The 20209-nt window shown below is 41.0% G+C and overlaps 1 protein-coding gene across 2 annotated transcripts in view; it reads right to left on the bottom strand.

The window, feature by feature from the left end:
* The window catches only part of LOC130355786 (uncharacterized), a 477167-nt gene that overhangs the window by 9766 nt on the left and 447192 nt on the right, over nt 1-20209 (bottom strand). For both annotated transcript variants that reach the window (XM_056556452.1, XM_056556451.1), the window contains one exon: nt 5535-5692. In XM_056556452.1, the coding sequence (XP_056412427.1) occupies nt 5535-5692 (158 nt within the window). The remainder of the gene's footprint in view (nt 1-5534; nt 5693-20209) is intronic.

Below are 20209 nucleotides of genomic sequence, written 5' to 3'. Positions count from 1 at the left end.
ACAGCACCAAATAGCTGAGGACCAGTAGATGGAATGAGACTTTATTTGCTATCCATGTGCAACGTTTCGGCAACAAACTGCCTTTTTCAAGCATATCAAACAAAGTGACAATGTGCATATATATAGGAATCACAACATACTGTGATTGGTTACATAACAGGAGTTATACATATATCATTACAATCAATAGCCACATCCTATTGGCTAAACTGTGTTGTCATAGTGATTCTGATACATAAACAATCTAAATATAGAAAAACTAAAAAAAACAGCCATCTATAACATATATAAACTTCGGATGTGTTCACTGGGACTTCACTTACACTGATCCATGTCACCGATCGCATCTTCATCTAATTGATCGCATAAAAAATCCTGCGTCTGTGTGTTACAGCTTCGCAGACTGCGGCTGCGTAGCTCCACATCGTGTAGTTCCGATCAGCTGACTACTATAGGTCAGCTGATGCAGGAGCGTCATAGATGCCCAGGATCAAAACAGTATGATCCGCGCAAGCGCCAACTACTTGCGCATGCATGGTGCGCTAAATGAGTCACCGCACATCAGTGAATCAGCCAGCGCATAATATATGCGCTCGCCGATACCCGAGGCGCACCTGACAAAAGACGCACTGCATAATCTATAATACATATGAGTCTGAACAGACTTCCATACATGTACTCATCAAGATAAGCATTTTTATTAAACCCTGGCATCTATGTTAATAACAATGAAAAAAATATCACAAGAAGGTGCCATATTGAAACAAGGATATAAAATACAATAGGAACTACTACTAAGCCAAATTCTGGTGGACAAATATGTGTAAGCCACATATTTTACCTCGGCCCCATAAGGGCACATTTAAGATCACAGCTTTGTTGTGTGGTAGTGTAACTATCAAATGTCAGGGGTAGTCTGAATCAGACCTCCTATCTAGTGTACAAAAATGTTTAGTAGGGAGAGAATAGGGAATAAGCATCTAACTGACCCCCTCTATTTTGTTCAAATCAATAGATTGGGGATTTAGAGACCCAAACATATTAGATCATCAGTCAATCCTTTTTACCTCATATGTATGGCCGTTTCTACCAAAAGTGCCCCAAAAATGTGCATAGAAAAAAGGTGAGCATATCATTTATTTTATTTTTTTTGAGTTATTATTCATGATTATTCAAACAAGGGGTGGGGGAACTTTTCTCTCTCTTGCTCATTGACCAGTATGGGGAATTAAAAAAAGAAAGATGTGGATATATCTATCAGGATCTAGTGGTGGTATTATTTGTCTCAAATCTAGTGATATTAGTAATATTGGTCTCGGATTACTGATATTTCTTCTGTAATAGTGTCATGATAATATTTGCTCCTTGTATGGAGAAAATACAAGGTAACTGTATGACTGTTTTTTAAGAGGTGCATTTTATTATCATACATAGATCACAGTCTTGTAGCTATGCTGTCTGTGCAAAAGCCTGGAAATGCCATGGTGGGGGAGGGGGTCTGGGTGCTAAAGCATGGGCCCCAAGAATGATTTCCACTGGTGTGCCCAAGGTACTACAGTCTGAAGCTGTACAAAACCCTAATCTAAGAAGACATCTCTTGTTCAATTATCTATCCAAGCTATCAGAGAGTTATCCTTCAATTGATAGTTTTATTATACCATTAAAATTCTATAGATGCCCCTGTTTTAAGTGAAGCTGTTTCCTGCCTGTTTTAGGGTTGCAGAATGTGATGTATGCAATGGTTACAGGTTGCAATTATCTAATGTATTCTACTTGGAACTTTAATTAACTAATAAAAATGATGTAATATGTGCATTTCAAATTATATTCACCTTAAAGAGAAATAGCAAAGTCTTACGCCAGATCTCCACAGCAATCTATTTCCCCACAACTGTGCTGCAAGCTGCTCTACCTTGGAAACATCTTTATCAACCTTACTCATTATATTTACCTCACAGAAATAGGGGAATATTGCCTTATAGTAACTAAGATTTTTTTTTCTACAGACACAGGTACACAGGATGATATCTGACAAACATATATGCAGTCAGGTCCATAAATATTGGGACATCGACACAATTTAACATTTTTGGCTCTATACAACACCACGATGGATTTGAAATGAAATGGACAAGATGTGCTATAACTGCAGATTGTCAGCTTTAATTTGAGGGTATTTATCCAAATCAGGTGAACGGTGTAGGAATTACAACAGTTTGCATGTGTGCCTCCCACTTGCTATGGAACCAAAAGTAATGGGACAGAATAATAATCATAAATCAAACTTTCAATTTGTAATACTTGGTGGAAAATCCTTTGCAGTCAATTACAGTCTGAAGTCTGGAACGCATAGACATCAGCAGACATTGCTGGGTTTGATCCCTGGTAATTATCTACCAGGCCTCTACTGCAACTGTCTTCAGTTCCTGCAGTTCTTGGGGCATTTTCCCTTCAGTTTTGTCTTCAGCAAGTGAAATGCATGCTCAATCGGATTTGGGTCAGGTGATTGACTTGGCCATTGCATAACATTCCACTTATTTCCCTTAAAAAACTCTTTGGTTGCTTTTGCACTATGCTTTGGATCATTGTACATCTGCACTGTGAAGAGCCGTCCAATGAGTTCTGAAGCATTTTCCTGAATATGATTAGATAATATTGCCCAAAACACTTCAGAATTCATCCTGCTGCTTTTGTCAGCAGTCACATCATCAATAAATACAAGAGAACCAACTCCATTGGCAGCCATACATGCCCACTATACCATGACACTACCACCGCCATGCTTCACTGATGAGGTGGTATGCTTAGGATCATGAGCAGTTCCTTTCCTTCTCCATGCTCTTCTCTTCCCATCACTCTGTTACAAGTTGATCTTGGTCTCATTTGCCAACAGGATATTCTTCCAGAACTGTGAAGGTTTTTTTAGATGTCGTTTGGCAAAATCTAATCTGGCCTTCCTGTTTTTGAGGCTCACCAATGGTTTACATCTTGTGGTGAACCCTCTGTATTCACTCTAGTGGAGTCTTCTCTTGATTGTTGACTTTGACACACATATGCTTACCTCCTGGAGAGTGTTCTTGATCTGGCCAACAGTTGTGAAGGGGGTTTTCTTCACCAGGGAAAGAATTTTTTGGTCATCCACCACAGTTGTTTTCTTGGTCTTCCGGGTCTATTGGTGTTGCTGAGCTCACAGGTATGTTCCTTCTTTTTAAGAATGTTGATGGGTTTGTTTTGTTTTTTCAGCCTAATGATGGCTTGCTTCACTGATAGTGACAGCTCTTTGGATCTCATCTTGAGAGTTGACAGCAACATATTCCAAATGCAAAGAGCACACTTGAAATGAACTCTGGACCTTTTATCTGCTCATAGTAATTGGGATAATGAGGGAATACCACACACAATTGTCCAATTACTTTTGGTCCCTTAGCAAGTGGGATGCACATATGCAAACTGTTGTAATTCCTACACCGTTTATCTGATTTGGATGTAAATACCCTCAAGTTAAAGCTGACAGTCTGGAGTTTGTTTCATTTTATTTCAAATCCACTGTGGTGGTGTATAGAGCCAAAAATGTTAGAATTGTGTCAATGTTGCAACATTTATGGACCTGACTGTAAAACATTTTCTAGAAAATGAAGTATTTCTCACAGAAAAGGATTGCAGTAACACATGTTTTGCTATACACATGTTTATTCTCTTTGTGTGTATTGGAACTAAACCAAAAAAGGGAGGAATAAAAGCAAATTGGACATAATGTCACACCAAACTCCTACAATGGGCTGGACAAAATTATTGGCACCCTTAACTTAATCTTTGGTTGTGCACCCTTTGGAAAAAAATAACCAGCTTCCTATAACCATCAATAAGCTTTGTTGACAGATAGTTCGCTCTGACACTGATGCTGCCTGAACCTAAAGGACAGCTTGAATATCTTAGGAACTTGTTTGGGACTGCTTATCCACCATCCGGACTATCCTGCGTTGACAGCTTTCATCAATTTTTCTCTTCCATCCACGCACAGGGAGATTAGCTACAGTGCCATGGGTTGCAAACTTCTTGATTATGTTGCACACTGTGAACAAAGGCAAATCTAGATTTCTGGAGATGGACTTGTAACATTAAGATTGTTGATATTTTTCAACAATTTTGGTTCTCAAGTCCTCAGACAGTTCTCCTCTTTCTGTTGTCCATGCTTATTGTGGCACACACAGACACACAATGCAAACACTAAGCGAACTTCTCTCCTTTTCATCTGCTTTCTGGTGTGATTTTTATATTGCCCACCCCTGTTACTTGCCCTAGGAACATCACACTTAAAGGAACATCACATGCGTGAAACAATCTTATTTTTCCACAATTTTGAAAGAGTAACAATCATTTTGTCCAGTTCATTCTTGGAGTTTGGTGTGACATTATGTCCAATTTGCTTTTTTCCCCTCCTTTTTTTGGTTTAGTTCCAATACACACAAAGGGAATAAACATGTGTACAGCAAAGCATGTGTTACTGCAATCCTTTTCTGTGAGAAATACTTCATTTTCTAGAAAAATTTCAGGGGTGCCAACATTTACGGCCATGACTGCACTGAGAGACATCCTGGAAGTCTTAAATTGCTGTTTGTTTTTTGGGGGGAGGGGGGGTTGCAGTAAGGTGGCGATCAAATCATGTTTTGTTAAAGGGGTATTTCAGCGTACAACACTCATCCACTAGAGAGGGGCGGGAGACTGGTCGCAGGGGGAACGCCCAATCTCAAAAATGGGGACCCAAATCTCCCGTTGGAACGGAATGGCAGGTCGAGCATGCACAGCCCACTGCTCCATTTTGAAGAGGACTCAGGTCCTTGTTCTTGAGATCACGGTGAAGTTGGCTCCTGTAATAAGCCCCCTGTGTTTAGACCCTTGTCCCCTCTTCTGTGAATAGGGATAAGTATTATAGACTATATTACCCCTTAAAGCATTGTTATGCTAAGAAGGAAGAAAAGGGACACTAAAATGTATAAAATAATGAGCAAAGCATGAATAATTTTGTTCTATAGCTTGCTCTATAATTTTGTTTTATAGCTCTACATGAATAATGTTGTTCTATAGCTCTACATTATTATCACAATACAGTCATTTCCGAAGCCAAAGTGTCACTCACCACAGAGAATGCTTAAGAGCTGAATTACAGAAATTGTATTATGAGAACATATTTTTCATACTATAATGCACCAGGTTTTTGGTATGCATACCAATACAGATCCCTTTAGTTTTTCAATAGGCAGGGAAAATGTCCATCTTGGAAAAAGATTTATGAATGTGACAATTGTCTCCACTTTCTAATCAGTAGAGAATGGAACATTTGGGTGATGGGACTGGACCTACATGTTTGCATTCTTCATGTGCATCTTCAGGACTGGTTATACACACAGAATACACAACATAATCTATTTGGATATAGTCTCATAAACAGATATACACATCAGTTGATCCAGCCACATTTGTTACTAGTGTTCTTATAAAGCTCATATAGTACACATCATTTCACAAATGCTTACTTTATTACTGATGTGCTTCTTGGTACTTGTTTCATTGTTAATACTGAACTTCCTGATGTGCTGACACCGAGATATGGGTTTAAAATTATAGCCACCCTCCGCAGATGCCATTGTCTTACTGGTTGTTTGCATTGAATGGGGATTCTCATCACACAACTCTGTGAACAGAAAACAGATAAAGGGAACAACATATTGAAAACAACACCAAATAAGTACGTGCATAACATTTTAAAGGGAAAAAAACATCCAAAAAATTAGTTTTTCCAAACCATAATGATGTGTCAGTAGATCACATTCTGGAATTTGTATCTGCATAACTATAAAGCACTCAAACCCTTTTGGCAGTACTGAAAATCACTGCTATTTTTGAAATGTCCTTTACTTAGAATACTGCTGTAGAGAATATAGGCTGAAGATATTATTTCTTGGGGAAAATATGGTGGATCTCTGTCTCCTATCTCCTTACTGTCTGGGATCCTGTTTGAAATGTATATATCCTCTTGACCTTTGATTATTTTCCTTTGGCTGTATACCCCCCTGTCCTGTTTGATCTTGCCTCCATTTGGTTACCTCCCTGTTTTTGGTTACTTAACATATCCCTTGGCCCCTAGCTGTGAGGAGCCTCAAGACAGCTAGTTTGCTGATCGGATTAATCGTGCATATCCTGCCAGTTTGGTGCCAACTGGAACAAAAGGCTTACATTTTACATATAGTGAAATATGTCCCAGTGTAGATATATGTTTTTCAGGGCTCCCCTTAGTAGCCATAGTTATATATCCCCCAGAATCATGATCCCCGAATAATAGGCTGTATGTAGAACCCAAACATGACCCCATTGTACCCATAGAGTAAGCTGTATGTATCCCTAAGCTGCATGTATCCTATACCTACATATAACCCCTTCATGTATCCTATCAAAATGTGCGTTATAATCTCACCATATCAATAAGTGTACTGCCATCTATGTCACATCTGTTGTGTACGATGGGAGTTATGATTTATGGACTATCAATCTGTGTTTGAGAGGACATTGGGACATTTGGGAGGTGGGATGATGTGGGCTGATCTAAGAAGACACTGAAGACCTCCCTTCTAACCCAACACAAGCTAGTTGTTACAAGTTTGGGGCCCATTCTGAATGGACTTGTGCCGCTATTTTCTTCCTTGGCCCCAGGACAGATTAGGACTTTACTCAACGACGTTAAGTATGGAACTCTTCTGATTTTTATTCCCCTTTTATTTTGTATAACTCTTTTTGCACATTTTGTATGTCTGTTTCTTTAACTCTTTTTGTAATTAAGTACTGTACCCTTTTATGTACATTAAAGCCATAACTTTAATGCGTAGCCTTGTATGCTCTAACGGACCTATAGCCCTATAGCTTATATAGTTGTATTAGTGTATAAGTGTGGCTCGTGCTGTTACCATAGTTTTGGTGTCAAAGTGCAGAGTGCAAGAATCTGTGTATGAACGGAGGCGTTCTATCGGCCTACTGATAGATGGTGGCAGCGTATTGGTGTGTGGGCATGTGGACTGGTTTTGGGGTGTGTGTAGCTCATTTTTAGGGCCTATTGTGGTAGGTGTGTGTGAAACTGAGCGTGGAAGCAGAGTACCCCTATACCTTCCCAGCCGAGGTCACGTGTGCAGGAAAGACACGGGGACCTACAAACAGTGTGTATTTAAGTTTGTGTCACTGGCTCAAGTGACCAGAGAGTGAACGTGCCACGGTGGCAGCTTAGAGTTAGAATATTAGAGTAAATATTCTGCTGGTTTTATGGTTCTTTTGTCCGATCACTCTTCTCTGAGAGGCGTGGACGTGTCCGTACGCCAGGTCATGAGGGCTGTACGTGACAACTGCATTGGAGATTCTGCTCAGATAAAAATCCTGAAGATTAAGAAAATCTCATCTATCTGCTGCAAATGTTATATGCGAACACACCCTAACTAAAATCTTAGAGTGGCATGGTTGGAATGGTTTTAGGGCTCATAGAAGTGATTCAGTTCCACAGTTCTGAAAAACTGGAAATTTTAAGTCATATACACTGGTTCTCTGGCATAGAAAAGTTGAAAATTGTTGTGCAGGCCTCATTTGCACATAAATGTTAGAATGTTTTGCATTTGTATACTGTGTTCATAAAAAGTGGACAAGCTTAGTGGGAGGCCTGCACCTCTTAAAAGGGTTCAGACATCTTTCTCCAATGTGTTTTCCTTTAGGACTGGCATAAATTTTTTGATCTTTAACTAGAAATTTCTCCCATTTTCTCTATCTTGTGACATTTCAGAGTGCCACAAGATTTTCAGGTAATTTCTCTTAAAATTCTGTAAGGCTGGGTTCACATATGTCCAGTGTCCGGCATAGGTGAACTTAGCCTAAATCTCAACTGCTGACAACATGCATCAGTTGTGCAGCATCCGGCGTACTTTGTTTCTGCATGCCAGACAGGGAAACACAGAATTTCTGCTGAGAACAATAAAAATCATTCAAAATATTTCATTGATTTGTTTTTTGGACGAGCTGCGTTGTTGTCATGTGTATCTTCTTTGGTCAACCAGCTTACCCTTTTGTGTTTTTGTGGAGTCATACTGACAGGAACTGTGTTGTATATATTTTATTGTGGAGAGATTTATTAAAACTTGTGCAGTCAAAAAGCGGAGCAGTTGCCCACAACAACCAATACAATAGCTTCTTTTAATATTTCAGAAGCCTACTTAAAAATAAAGCAGTCTAAACAGTTGCTATGTGCAAATCCTCCACTTTTCCTATGCACAAGCTTTGATAAATCTCCCCCATGGTGACTTTACAGATAGAATGCAGCTACGAATGCTGTATCAGATTATGTTTTCACTCTACAATAACAAACAGTTTAGAATAATGAATGAGGTCAAAAAATTAAACCAACAGAATGGAAAGCCAAATGAAAAAAAAAAACTAAACTTAGCAAAATTTAGAGTGAATAACGATAAGTTCAGAATAACGAATTAGGTCAAAAATGAAAAAACAACGGAACTGAAAAATGCGCTTAATGAAACTAAAAGAACCAAACCAAATTTTTCCATTATGTATGTATCTAAAAAAAAAAAAAAAAAAACAACAATCTTAGTAAAGCATGGCCAGTGTTTGTGCCTTTTATTTTAGAAGCAGCATGCTCTGGGTAGGGTGTATTTTTTTCAGGTGGTTTTTCCATAGGATTTTTATAGGACTTCAAAAAGCCAGAAGAAATGTGCATATTTTAAAGGAGAACATAAATGTTTTAAGTCCCCCTGTGCCCAGGCTGCAAAAACATAAAAAACTAACTTTAACTCACCTTCCTATGTTCCCCCCATTGTGGAGATATTCCGCCTCAGCCGGTGATAGGCTGACCGTACTGTCATGTAAGGAGCCCGGGCCCCGCCTTCTCCCTGCTGCCTAGGCTCCTTACATGACAGTGCGCTCAGCCTATCACCGGAGGAGGCGGGACATCGCTGCGGCCAGCGATACGCTGCCTGCACTGTGACGTTTCGAACCTAACAAGCCAGCAGCATCGGAGGAACAGAATGCCAATATCTCCGCAACGGGGGAATGTAGGAAGGTGAGTTAAAGATTGTCTTTTATGTTTCTGCAGCCCGGGCACAGAGGGACTTAAAAAAATGTATCACGCAGTTCTCCTTTAAATGTTACAAAATAAAATATGGCAGAAAAAATATGAAAAACAAAACTGTCTTTTTAAAAAAGATTTTAAAGTTGCTAAAGAGGTCTGATTGATTTCACAAAACAAGGAGTGGATAATATTGTTTTTATTGTAGAAACTAGAGGTGTATTAAAACAACCTGTGTGAGAGCACTCTCAGGCCACTTCCAGCAAGCATATGGATACATGTTCGTAATACAGATCCAAACTACAAACGTATTACGGATGAAATACTAATCATCAGTATTGCATTTGTATTGCTAATGGGCTACTAGACAGGAACTTAAATTACACAAAACATATGTAAATTATGAAAAAATACTGATGGAATATGGATGCAATATGAAAAAATATGTATGTATCTGCATTTTTATTTCTTTCCATAGACTTCAATGTCCAAAATAGAGTACCATATGCTGCATTTTTAAAAAATATGCACTTATGTTATAGGCCCATGGGAACAACCCATGTTAACTCATGTGTAACCATGTTAACATTAGCTCTGATTATAAAATACTCTCACATGAAACCTGCCTAAGGCTGCAGCTGTAATAAGGAAAAATTATGTCAGCTGTGAATATGTTTCTATATGCTTATGTGAAACCAGAATAAGGCTGGGTCCACACTTAGTGGGGCATTTAAGACCCGCATCTTTGATGCTCAGAATAGAGATGAGTGAATTTTTAAAAATTAGATACAACTGATTCAACGAATTTTCTGAAAAAATGGCAAATTCTGGCCTACATATAGGCTCAATAGGGAAGTAGAAGCAACACTGTGTGTGGACAGCTCTCTCCCTCGTGTTTCCAGCACCAGCGCACGGGCTAGCCGGCAGCGTCCCCAGACCGGACCCCAACGATATAACAAAGGAATGTCCGGCGCCAAGTGCGGTAAAACGACAGGTGTTTCGGACCATTACAGGTCATGGCATAACACACTGGATAAAATCCAAACTTTAAATACTTTAAATACTTTCTAAGTATTTATTCGTCTGGCCGGACGAAGCACATACTCCCGCGCGCAATTTGCACGGAAATGGCTGAAAAACCCTTAACTTCAGTCTCCCTCATGTCCGCACGCAATTCCGCGCGAATTGCGCGCAAATTTCCCGCGAAAAAAAATTACTGTGAATTACTCTCCATTTACTCCGTGTGAATGCACCCTTAAATAAATTTTTCTTAGTGTCCATTATTGCGTTTTCAAGACCAATTATTTTTTCTTTGATTTTATCTTTCAGAGTCATATATTCAGGTTTAGACTCAAACGGTTTCAATTGGTTGTTCTATTGCTTTTAGCTCTGTGTCTACTGTGGACAATTCTAATTCTTCCTCCTCCACTATGTATTCAATACATTTTTTAGAGCATTCGGATAAAGCTTTATCCCACTTTTCTTCAAAGCGTGCCGAAAACACTCTAATCGGTCGCTTTTTTATGCGGAGACCTCTGGGCACCATTTATTTGGTTAGATACATGGAAATAGTCGTACAGTCCCACCAAAGGCGCATTTCTTGTTTTTGAATAGTTTCCAACCATCTCATAAGTGTGATGAGATCTTGTGGTGGTGCAGGATTATCCTGGGCTGTATAATTTTCAAACACCAAACGGGATTTATCTTTCCTGTCCAGGTTGTGGGGAGGTTGTGGCAGCAAAACCTCCCCTCCTTTAGCGCCATCCCAATACCGAGCAGTAGTATCCATACTGTATAGATCCTTACTTGTATTCCTACAGCCGAGGTGGATGGTCTATGGCTGTAGACTGGGTAGCAACACTGTGTGGACAGCTCTCTCCCTTGTGTTTCCAGCACCAGCGCACGGGCTAGCCGGCAGCGTCCCCAGACGGGATCAACAATATAACAAAGGAATGTCCGGCGCCAAGTGAGGTAAAACGACAGGTATTTTATTGTAGGATCAGCAGATACAAACAGGAGCCGACGCGTTTCCGACCGTTACAGGTCCTTAGTCATGGCATGAGATACAGGATAAAATCCAAACTTTAAATACTTTCTTAGTATTATTAGTATTAGTATTATTAGTATCATGACATCACACTTAATAAAGACATGTGGAAAACATGGAAATGGAACAATGGATGTGTATGTATACATTAATTCAAGCAGAAAAAAATTACACTAAAAATGTATGCAATTATATAACAGCCCTACACAAAGTAATAAACAATAGAAAAGTATTTATGAATATAAAAAAATGTATAAAAAATAAATTCATTCATTAATTAAAAATACCTGTCGTTTTAACGCACTTGGCACCGGACATTCCTTTGTTTTATCGTTGAATAGGGAAGTAGAACACTTTGACTTGTCCTAACACTCATAGGGAGTATGCTGTGTTAGTGAAATAATCCTGTTATTCAGTCTGTCATGCAGATTACAGGCACAATCAGAATCACTGCTGCAGAGCGGCACAATGACAGAGCCTGGAGGTGACATCAGTATGAGGAGACCATATAGTAGCTGAATGACACAGCGTGGAGGTGCTGTCAGCTTGAGGAGACCATATAGGGGCTTGATGACACAGTCTGGACTTGATGGCCACACATAGTGGCTGAATGACACAGCCTGGAGGTGGAAGCAGCATGAGAAGACCATATAGTGGCTGAATGACACAGCCTGGAGTTGGTGGCAGCATAAAGTGGCTGAATGACACAGCCTGAAGTTGGCGACAGCAGGAGAAGACCATAGGGCCTCACAATCCCAACGATAAAAAGATTAATTTTCAAATTTAAATAAGACAGCCTGGGGGTGGCAGCAGCATCATCAGGAGTCCTGAGAGTGACCCAGTGACAGAGTGACAGAGTGGTGTGGTGGGTGGCAATACCAGTACTCAGTGACAAAGGTGGGTGAAAAAAGGTCTGATGTGGAGGAATGTTTGTAACTGGGGAGCAGCGCCTTAAATCTTGTGAAGTGAAGTGTTGGTGTGGCACCATGGTCAATCTACTCTGATGCATCAGGCATTGGTGGGTGGAAATCCTGGCTGATCCATGCCTGATTCATCATCACAAAGGTCAGTCTCTCCACATTTTTTGTAGAAAGATGAGTTCTCCTTGGGGTGACCATGGCCCCCGCTGCACTAAACACTCGCTTTGATGGCACACTACTGGCCTGGCAGGACATTTTTTCCAGGGCAAACTTAGCTAGTTGCGGCCACAAATCAAGTTTAGCTGCCCAGAAGTCCAGCGGATCTTCAAGTTGTGTTGGCATGGTCATGTCAAGGTATGCCACCACCTGCTGGTTCAGGTCCTGCTCCCGGTCTACCTGCTGATGATGAGTTGCTTCACTATGCGGGTGAAGAAAGATACTCATCAGCTACTGTAGACTCAGGCTGCTGATGGAGCTGGTACTGCTTCTGCCACCCCACCCCTCCCCAGCAGCCATGGCAGTGGAAGGTGAGCGAAGAGGGCCCCCCGAGTCAGACCTGCGAGAGGATGGACGATAGCGCCAATAAGCATCGGCCAACTGACTACGTAGGATGTCTCTGTAGTAGGTCAGTTTGTCCTCCCTCTCAGTGGGTGTACAAAAGGCCCATATTTTGTGGCGGTAGCAAGGGTCCAATAAGGTGGAGAGCCAGAAGTCATCTCGCTGCCAAATAGTGACAATTTGGTGGTCAATACGCAAGCAAGTGAGCATGCATTGTGCCATTTGTGCAAGTGACTCGGAAGGACTCCCTGTCTCCATCTCCACTGCATACTGCAATGGTGTGTCTGGGTCCTCTGTCTCGCCTTCCTCATAACCCTCTAGCTCCTCTGGCTGCTCCTCCTCTCCTGTCAGATGACTAGAAAAACTGCCCATTTTGCAAAACCAAAACTGTGCTCCACTGTGCGCCTCCCCCTCCTCCTCCTCCAGTTCAGCCGCCACAGGGCTCATGTGGTCGTGAGATGTAGTTGCCACGTCTTCAGTGCCCTGACAAGCCATTGTTTCCAACACGTGTGGCAACGTAGAAAATCAGACTATGTTGGGGGTTACCGTTCTGACGGGGCTGCTCAAGGAAGGTGTGCTTTGCGGTTTACAAGGGGCTGAATTTTATGCAAAGTTTCCTTCCCATTGTTAGAATGTCTTGCAAATAGAGGGAACACTTCAGTAACCACTTGACAACCAGATTGAACAAGTTTGCCATGCAGGGCGCATGCCTCAGACAAGATGTTCTTCCCGTTGTCGATCACCTTGGTTCCCATTTCCAGTTTTCGTGGAGTGAGCCATGCTCCGATTTCTTTATGAATGACTTTTAGCAGTTCCTCACCTGTGTGACTCAGTTCACCAAGGCAAACCATGTGAAGAACAGCGTGACACCGCAGTGCCCTGCACACATGGTATGCTGAAGGGGCACTGAGACTTGTCTGTGCAGTGGAGGCTGAGGACATGGTGGAGGATGAGGAGGCGGAGTCGCACACTGTCACAGGACCAATGGCCTGAGAGCTTAGAGGCGAAAGTGGTGTGACCTGTCCAAGTTGATGTTGTGGCTGTGCAGAAACCACATTCACCCAGTGAGCCGTAACGGATATGTAGTGCCCCTGACCGTAGTTACAGCTCCACACATCGGCGTTGCCATGGCCTTTGGTACACACACTGACAGGCTCAAGGACTGGCCCACCTTCTCTTCCACAAAATTGTGCAGGGCTGGTACTGCCTTCTTCGCAAAGAAATGATGGCTTGGGACTCTCCACCTCAGCTCGGTACAAGCCATCAGTTCTCTGAAAGGTGCAGAGTCCACCATTTGAAAAGGGAGGGACTGCAGCACCAGCAACTTGGACAGGAGCACATTCAACTTCTGCGCCATTGTTGTCTCTTAGATATGGCTTTGCCGATGGATTTTTGGCAGAATGGCTGACTAAAAGTAGAAGGAGCATCTGGAGTGACAGAAGGAGGGTATGACACACAGCTCCCTTGGCTGAGGTGGTGGAGCCTTGGCTGGCTGAAAGAGGGATCGGCGTGCCACTGGGTGATGCAGCAGGCTGGACCACTACATCGGAGCCACAGTTCTCCCAGGCCGCTTTATGGTGGCGAAGCATATGTTGACGCAGGGCTGTGGTGCCAACATTGGGACCCTGGCCACGCTTCACCTTCTGCTGACATATCTTGCATGTGGCTATGTGAACCTCCTCCAGATGCTTGTAGAAAAACTGCCACACAGTCGAGTAGCTGATTTTCCCACCAACCGTCCGCACTAATTGATTGCTACTGCCGTCGTCGCCAGGAACCCCTGTTCCACTACCTCCCGAGAAGGTAGGCTTCCGCGAAGCAGGTGGTCTCCTCTGGGCACGTTTGGCTCCAGAATTTCCACTTTTGCCACCATGCTGACTGTCAACCATGCTACCACCTTGCTGGCTCAGCTGCTGCCTCACGGGCAACCTGCAACCCTCTTCTCCTGATGATGATGAAGCCCCTTCTGCACTCAGATCACAATTGCGATCAGCTTCATCCTCCTCAGGTTTCTCAACAGTGTCTGCTTCAGGACCCTGAAAGCTGGCAACACCACCTCCCATGTCACTCTCCTCCTCACTACTTGCACGCCTAGCAGAGGAAATGGCGGATATCTCCTCCACTTCTTGGCTGGGCAGTAGCTGCTGACTGTATTAGATCATCATCAAAATAGTACTCTAGTTAGATGTAAGTATGTGGTATGCACTTATGAGGGCAGAAAAATGCGCTACAGTACGGTTAAAAAAGTATTGGAGTAAAACACCAGCCAGTGATTACTTTTGCCTGGACTTTCACAGTATCTTGGCCCTTGGCAGATTAATAGGTACAAAATAGTACACAACTTAGATGTAGGTATGTGGTATGCAGTTATAAGGGCAGAAAAATGCGCTACAGTACGCTTAAAGAAGAAGTGGAGTAAAACACCAGCCGGTGATTACTTTTGCCTGGACTTTCACAGTATCTAGGCCCTTGACAGATTAAAAGGTACAAAATAGTACACTACTTAGATGTAGATATATGGTATGCACTTATGAGGGCAGAAAAATGCGCTACAGTACGCTTAAAAAACTTATTTTTGTACAACACCAGCAGTACACAACAGTGCTGCAGCACACAGTCGCTGTATACTAAACCCAAAATTGCACTCTCTCACAGACTATTAAGAATGGACTGCTGGGTGTGCATTATACTGTCTACAGACTAGTATAACCAGCAGACCATTTGTTGTGGAACAAAGAGAGCAGAAATGCACTGAATAATTATTCCATCATCCTCTGCTAAGGTTTCTCAAGCTGAGCCAGCTTGTTCAAATGTATGAGGCAGCACACAGCTCTCTGCCCCTCTCTGTAATACAATGCTGTAGAAAGTGACTGGGAGGTTAATGGCTGCAGTAAAAATTATTTTCAGTGTAACACACAAAGTGATGACAGTCCTATCTATCTGCAGTGAAAGGATGAAGTGACTAGCCGGAAAATGGCTGCCAATTATATAGGGCTGTGACATCACAGGGGTGACTGGCTTCTGATAGGCTGCATCCTGCATGTGATTCAGGGTCATCCCACCTACCCTTGTTCCCGCCTTCCCAGAGTTCCTTGCCCCATGTCCTCACATGTGGATCCGCCATTTTAGATGCCCTGGAGCCTGGACCGCACTAAATGGAGTTTAATGAGGCAATTCACGCTATAGAATCGCGGCGATATTTAAATTCGGGTTCGTCAGATTTGATTTGCTCATCTCTAGCTCACAGGAATTATGGTTAGGTTTGCGCTCCTACATAAATCCCTGCGCATCAGGCAGTCTATGTGCCCTTTCTTAAATCTCTGCCAGTTCTGAGGTGGTGGAGAATTGAAACACAGTTTATGTTAGCTAGCAAGTTGCATAATTTTTCCGCAAGGAAGTTACTAGCATTTTAGCCAAAAACAGGAGTGTTGGTTCCATTCCTGCCTTTGGTTAAAGGGGTATTCCAGGCCAAAACTTTTTTTCATATATCAACTGGCTCCGGAAAGTTAAACAGATTTGTAAATTACTTCGATTAAAAAATCTTAATCCTTGCAATAGTTATTAGTTTCTGAAGTTGAGTTGTTTTTTTTCTGTCTAACTACTTTCTGATGACTCACGTCCCGGGAGCTGTGCAGTTCCTATGGGGATATTCTCCCATCATGCACAGCTCCCGGGACGTGACATCATCATTGAGCAGTTAGACAGAAAACTTCAGAAGCTAATAACTATTGGAAGGATTAAGATTTTTTAATAGAAGTAATTTACAAATCTATTTAACTTTCCGGAGCCAGTTGATATATAAAAAAAAGTTTTTGGCTGGATTACCCCTTTAACAATAACGACCAAATGAGGATCAAATATTGAGCAAAATACTCCATAGTAAACAAGCCCCAGTGCAGTTTTCTACAGCTGAAGGACAGTCACATTGCAACTACCATATTATGCTAAAACACACAATGGCTGACTATGACTATGTAGTTTACTGTTTGCAACAGAGAATAATAGCATAATAATTTTTAACAGCTTTCTATCACTAAAGTTTATAATCTGTAAAAGCACAGACTATATTTTGCATGTTTTAATTGTTTAAGATACAGCATGTAATAGCAGGAAGCTGCAGTGAGAACTTCTGTACGTAATTTGGTAATAATAAACACTTCATTTTGAGTGAAGATGTGATGTATAAAATACATCGGAATGTAAAGTACATGTATGCTCCATTTCCTACTGCAGATGTCAACAGCAGCTTAGATTAGCATTTCTCTTATTCTGCCGCGCTGATCATTTTTTGCTCTCTACGGTATTTCCCAGAGGGTTATGATTGTGCTGCTAGGGGCACGAAAGGCCTAAAGGCAGTTGTTGCATGATTGAACATTATCCCTTTACAGCACTGAACATAATCTCTCTGGATGGCAGTGATTGCTTAGCATTCAAGCCACAGGCTTCTACTCTCATTTGCTGTATGTACAGTAAGCAAAGAAAAAATACAGTATGCATGTATGCTTAGATAAATAATGACAGAATATAGATATACATAAAATAGATAAACAGCATCATTGCATATCTATAGTTGTCACTTAATTTATCATAGGCTCTAATGATACTTATATGTTTTTATGCTGGGTGTTATTCAAATAGAGCAAAATCTAATTGGGAGTCACAGAACAGGGGCTAAAATGAAACTGTTATGGCCTCCAGCGGGCGACTGGGCTCCAAATATATGCTTGCTGCATGTATCGGGAGAGTTCCCAATGCAATAACATAGTGTGAAAATGGCCTTACCTCTTGTGAAAGTCAGATTGGATATATTTCTCACTGAAAAGCCTTAATGTATGGAAAAAAATTGTTTCTCCATGTATGTTGAATATGTTCAAATACTAGCCAAACCAGAGTATTTATCACCAGTAGCCTGCTCTGTATTAACCAGGGGCAAGGGAGTGGGCTCACTCACAATTTTGCCTAAGAACACTGCCATAAAAAAGATGACATCTTAACAACCTACAAGAGCAACTTCTCCCAATGATCCAGAAGCAGTTTGGCTATAAACAATGCTTTTTTCACCATGATGAGGAATTTTTCTCTAATTTTAGCAAGACCACCTGGACTACTTTGGTTCAAGACTAGACTACGTCAGATCAAGAAACAAAGACTAAAAAATATTTTTTTAAAGAAATGAAAGGGTTAATTAGAGACCTGGGGGGGGGGTTATTTCAATAAATTGTTTTTGTTAAACATGGTGTGTGCCTTTTTTTCCCTTACTTATTAGATTAGTAGTTGGAAGCCATCTGACAGCAACCATTACTAATTCAGGACTTATCGTAAGTCCATAAAACAGCTAGGACAAACCACCCATAATAACCCCAGTAGCCACTTCCATCAGATGGTAATAGTGTTCCACCTATTTTCTATAACCAGCCAGATACAAACCAAGCATCGGAAGCCTGGCATTACCAGGATGGCATTGGCTTTCCTTATAGTACTCTGTTCCTCCCTGTGCTCTTGTGCCAGTGGGTACTGAAGTATTTAGTACCTCTTAGAGTACCTCTTGAGAAAGGGTTCCGAAACGATCGTAGGGGTCGGGCGGCAGTCTTCTATTCCCACAGGGGTAAATGTGTTAGTTCACTGTTGTGGCTTCTATATTCTGGTCACTTCTATTTAGTGCGGCACTCGCTGCCTATCTAGGTTGTTAGTGTTGGCTGTCTTGTTAGCTTGCTATAAGGCTTGTGTAATAACGTTCATATTGATACTATATACATTACTTGTGTTATTATATGCACATAAGTCACTTTTTAAGAGCTAATGTTAGAGATATGCACAGACACTTTGGTTTGTGAACCATTGTTGTATATTGTGTGGAGGAGCATATCTTATGCTGTAGCGAATTGTCCCAGTACACAAATACTATATTCTTATATAAAGCTGCATTATAATATTTTGTAGATACTGTTCACCCTCTACATTGCATTTGGCAACTATCACTATCTGCTTCATGTGTGCATATTTGATGTGCTTTCAATAAAAGACAATTTTATGAGTATAATTTTCTTTCATAGGCCCTTCATAGGTTGAATGGATTTATGTTTGATACCTCAGATGTAGTGTCATGATGGCATATGAGTTACAGTATCAAATATCCCTAGGACTTGTGTATTTAGTATTTATAGCAGGTTTGCATTCATAATTTTACAGGATAACTAAGCCCTGGCTTACTAATGGATGTCAGCTATCAGACAGCTTTACCTTCTAAGGCTGCTTTCACACTATGAATTTCTCCGTTTAGGAACTTCCGTCAGAAGTTCCGTCACTACAGCTGCGAAACCCGGCCGTTACAAAACCCCTGACGGCCGTGACTAAATTGCATTGCAGCCTATGGGGTTTTGTAACTGCCCGTTTGCACCCGTATATGCCCGTAATTCATTACGGGTGTTATACAGTGACGGGACATCGTGGCGGAAAAATTACTGCATGCAGAAATTGATATCCAGCATCCCAAGGCAAACTGCAGAAGTCTTGAAAAAGAAGAGCCAATACTGTTAATATCTTTGCATAAACTTAAACTTTGTCAATAAAAGTAAAAAAAATTATGAAATGCTTATAATTGTACTTTAGTATGCCAAAGAAACATTAGACTTAAAGATCTAAAAACAATGATACAGCAAACTTCGAGAAAACCAAAGGATATATGCACATACAGCAAATTTGTCCGTGGGGATTGAAGAAGCCATTTACTTGCGGCCATAGAAAAGCAATTCAAGATGTAAATGTCTGTCATGGAGCAGGAAGGGGTTAATAAGGGCAGTTCTTAACAACATTCCTCTGAAGTGTAATGGTGCAAAAATACATAATAAAACGGAAGTGAACAAATGCATGTACAGGACTGTACTAAAATATTTACTGTGTCAGTTATGTAGCATATATTCTATGTATTGAGTTTATGTGCAAAACATGAAGAATAAAAACATTGATTGTACAGTACAAAAAAATTATAAAATGGTTTTATTAAGTCAATCTGTTTGCTCCACATGAAATAAGTTCTCCAGGATAGAAATCACTGCAAATTACCTTGTTCAAAGTAAGAGTTGAGGTGTGATTTTAGTACCTTATTTAAAACCAAGCACTTTATTTACACATGAAATACTGCTCTTTTCCATATTTTCCCCAAATGCCTAATTACTTAGTTGAAATGTGTACAAACATGAGCATTATCTTTCATAATGCATTCACTACTTCTGCTTGTTTGCTGATAGAGGAGCTAACAGATGGGTATTTTAGTAGAAGAGCGACTGATGTGGAAAAGATTATACAGCTACGCCATCCCAGATATTTCTATGCATGATATGGAAAAGCTCAAAGAAAAAGAACAGACCGATAGGCTGAGCTCCAGGAAGCTGCAGTGAAATGAGACACGCGAGAGAGGGGAAAAAAGCAGAGTTATTATAAATGTATCTGAGTATAACGTCAGCTGTTATATCCTGTGTTCTGGAAACCGATTACAATGCAAATGTTCTAGGTTTTTTGCCACAGTGAAAGACAGCTTATTAGAAGAAAATGTTTCCATGAACAAAAGTTTCTTTA

The sequence above is a fragment of the Hyla sarda genome, chromosome 2, assembly GCF_029499605.1.
Source record: "Hyla sarda isolate aHylSar1 chromosome 2, aHylSar1.hap1, whole genome shotgun sequence".
Taxonomy (NCBI): Eukaryota; Metazoa; Chordata; class Amphibia; order Anura; family Hylidae; genus Hyla; species Hyla sarda.
The sequence above is the reverse complement of the archived record's forward strand: the minus strand, read 5'-3'. Positions and strand labels throughout refer to the sequence as shown.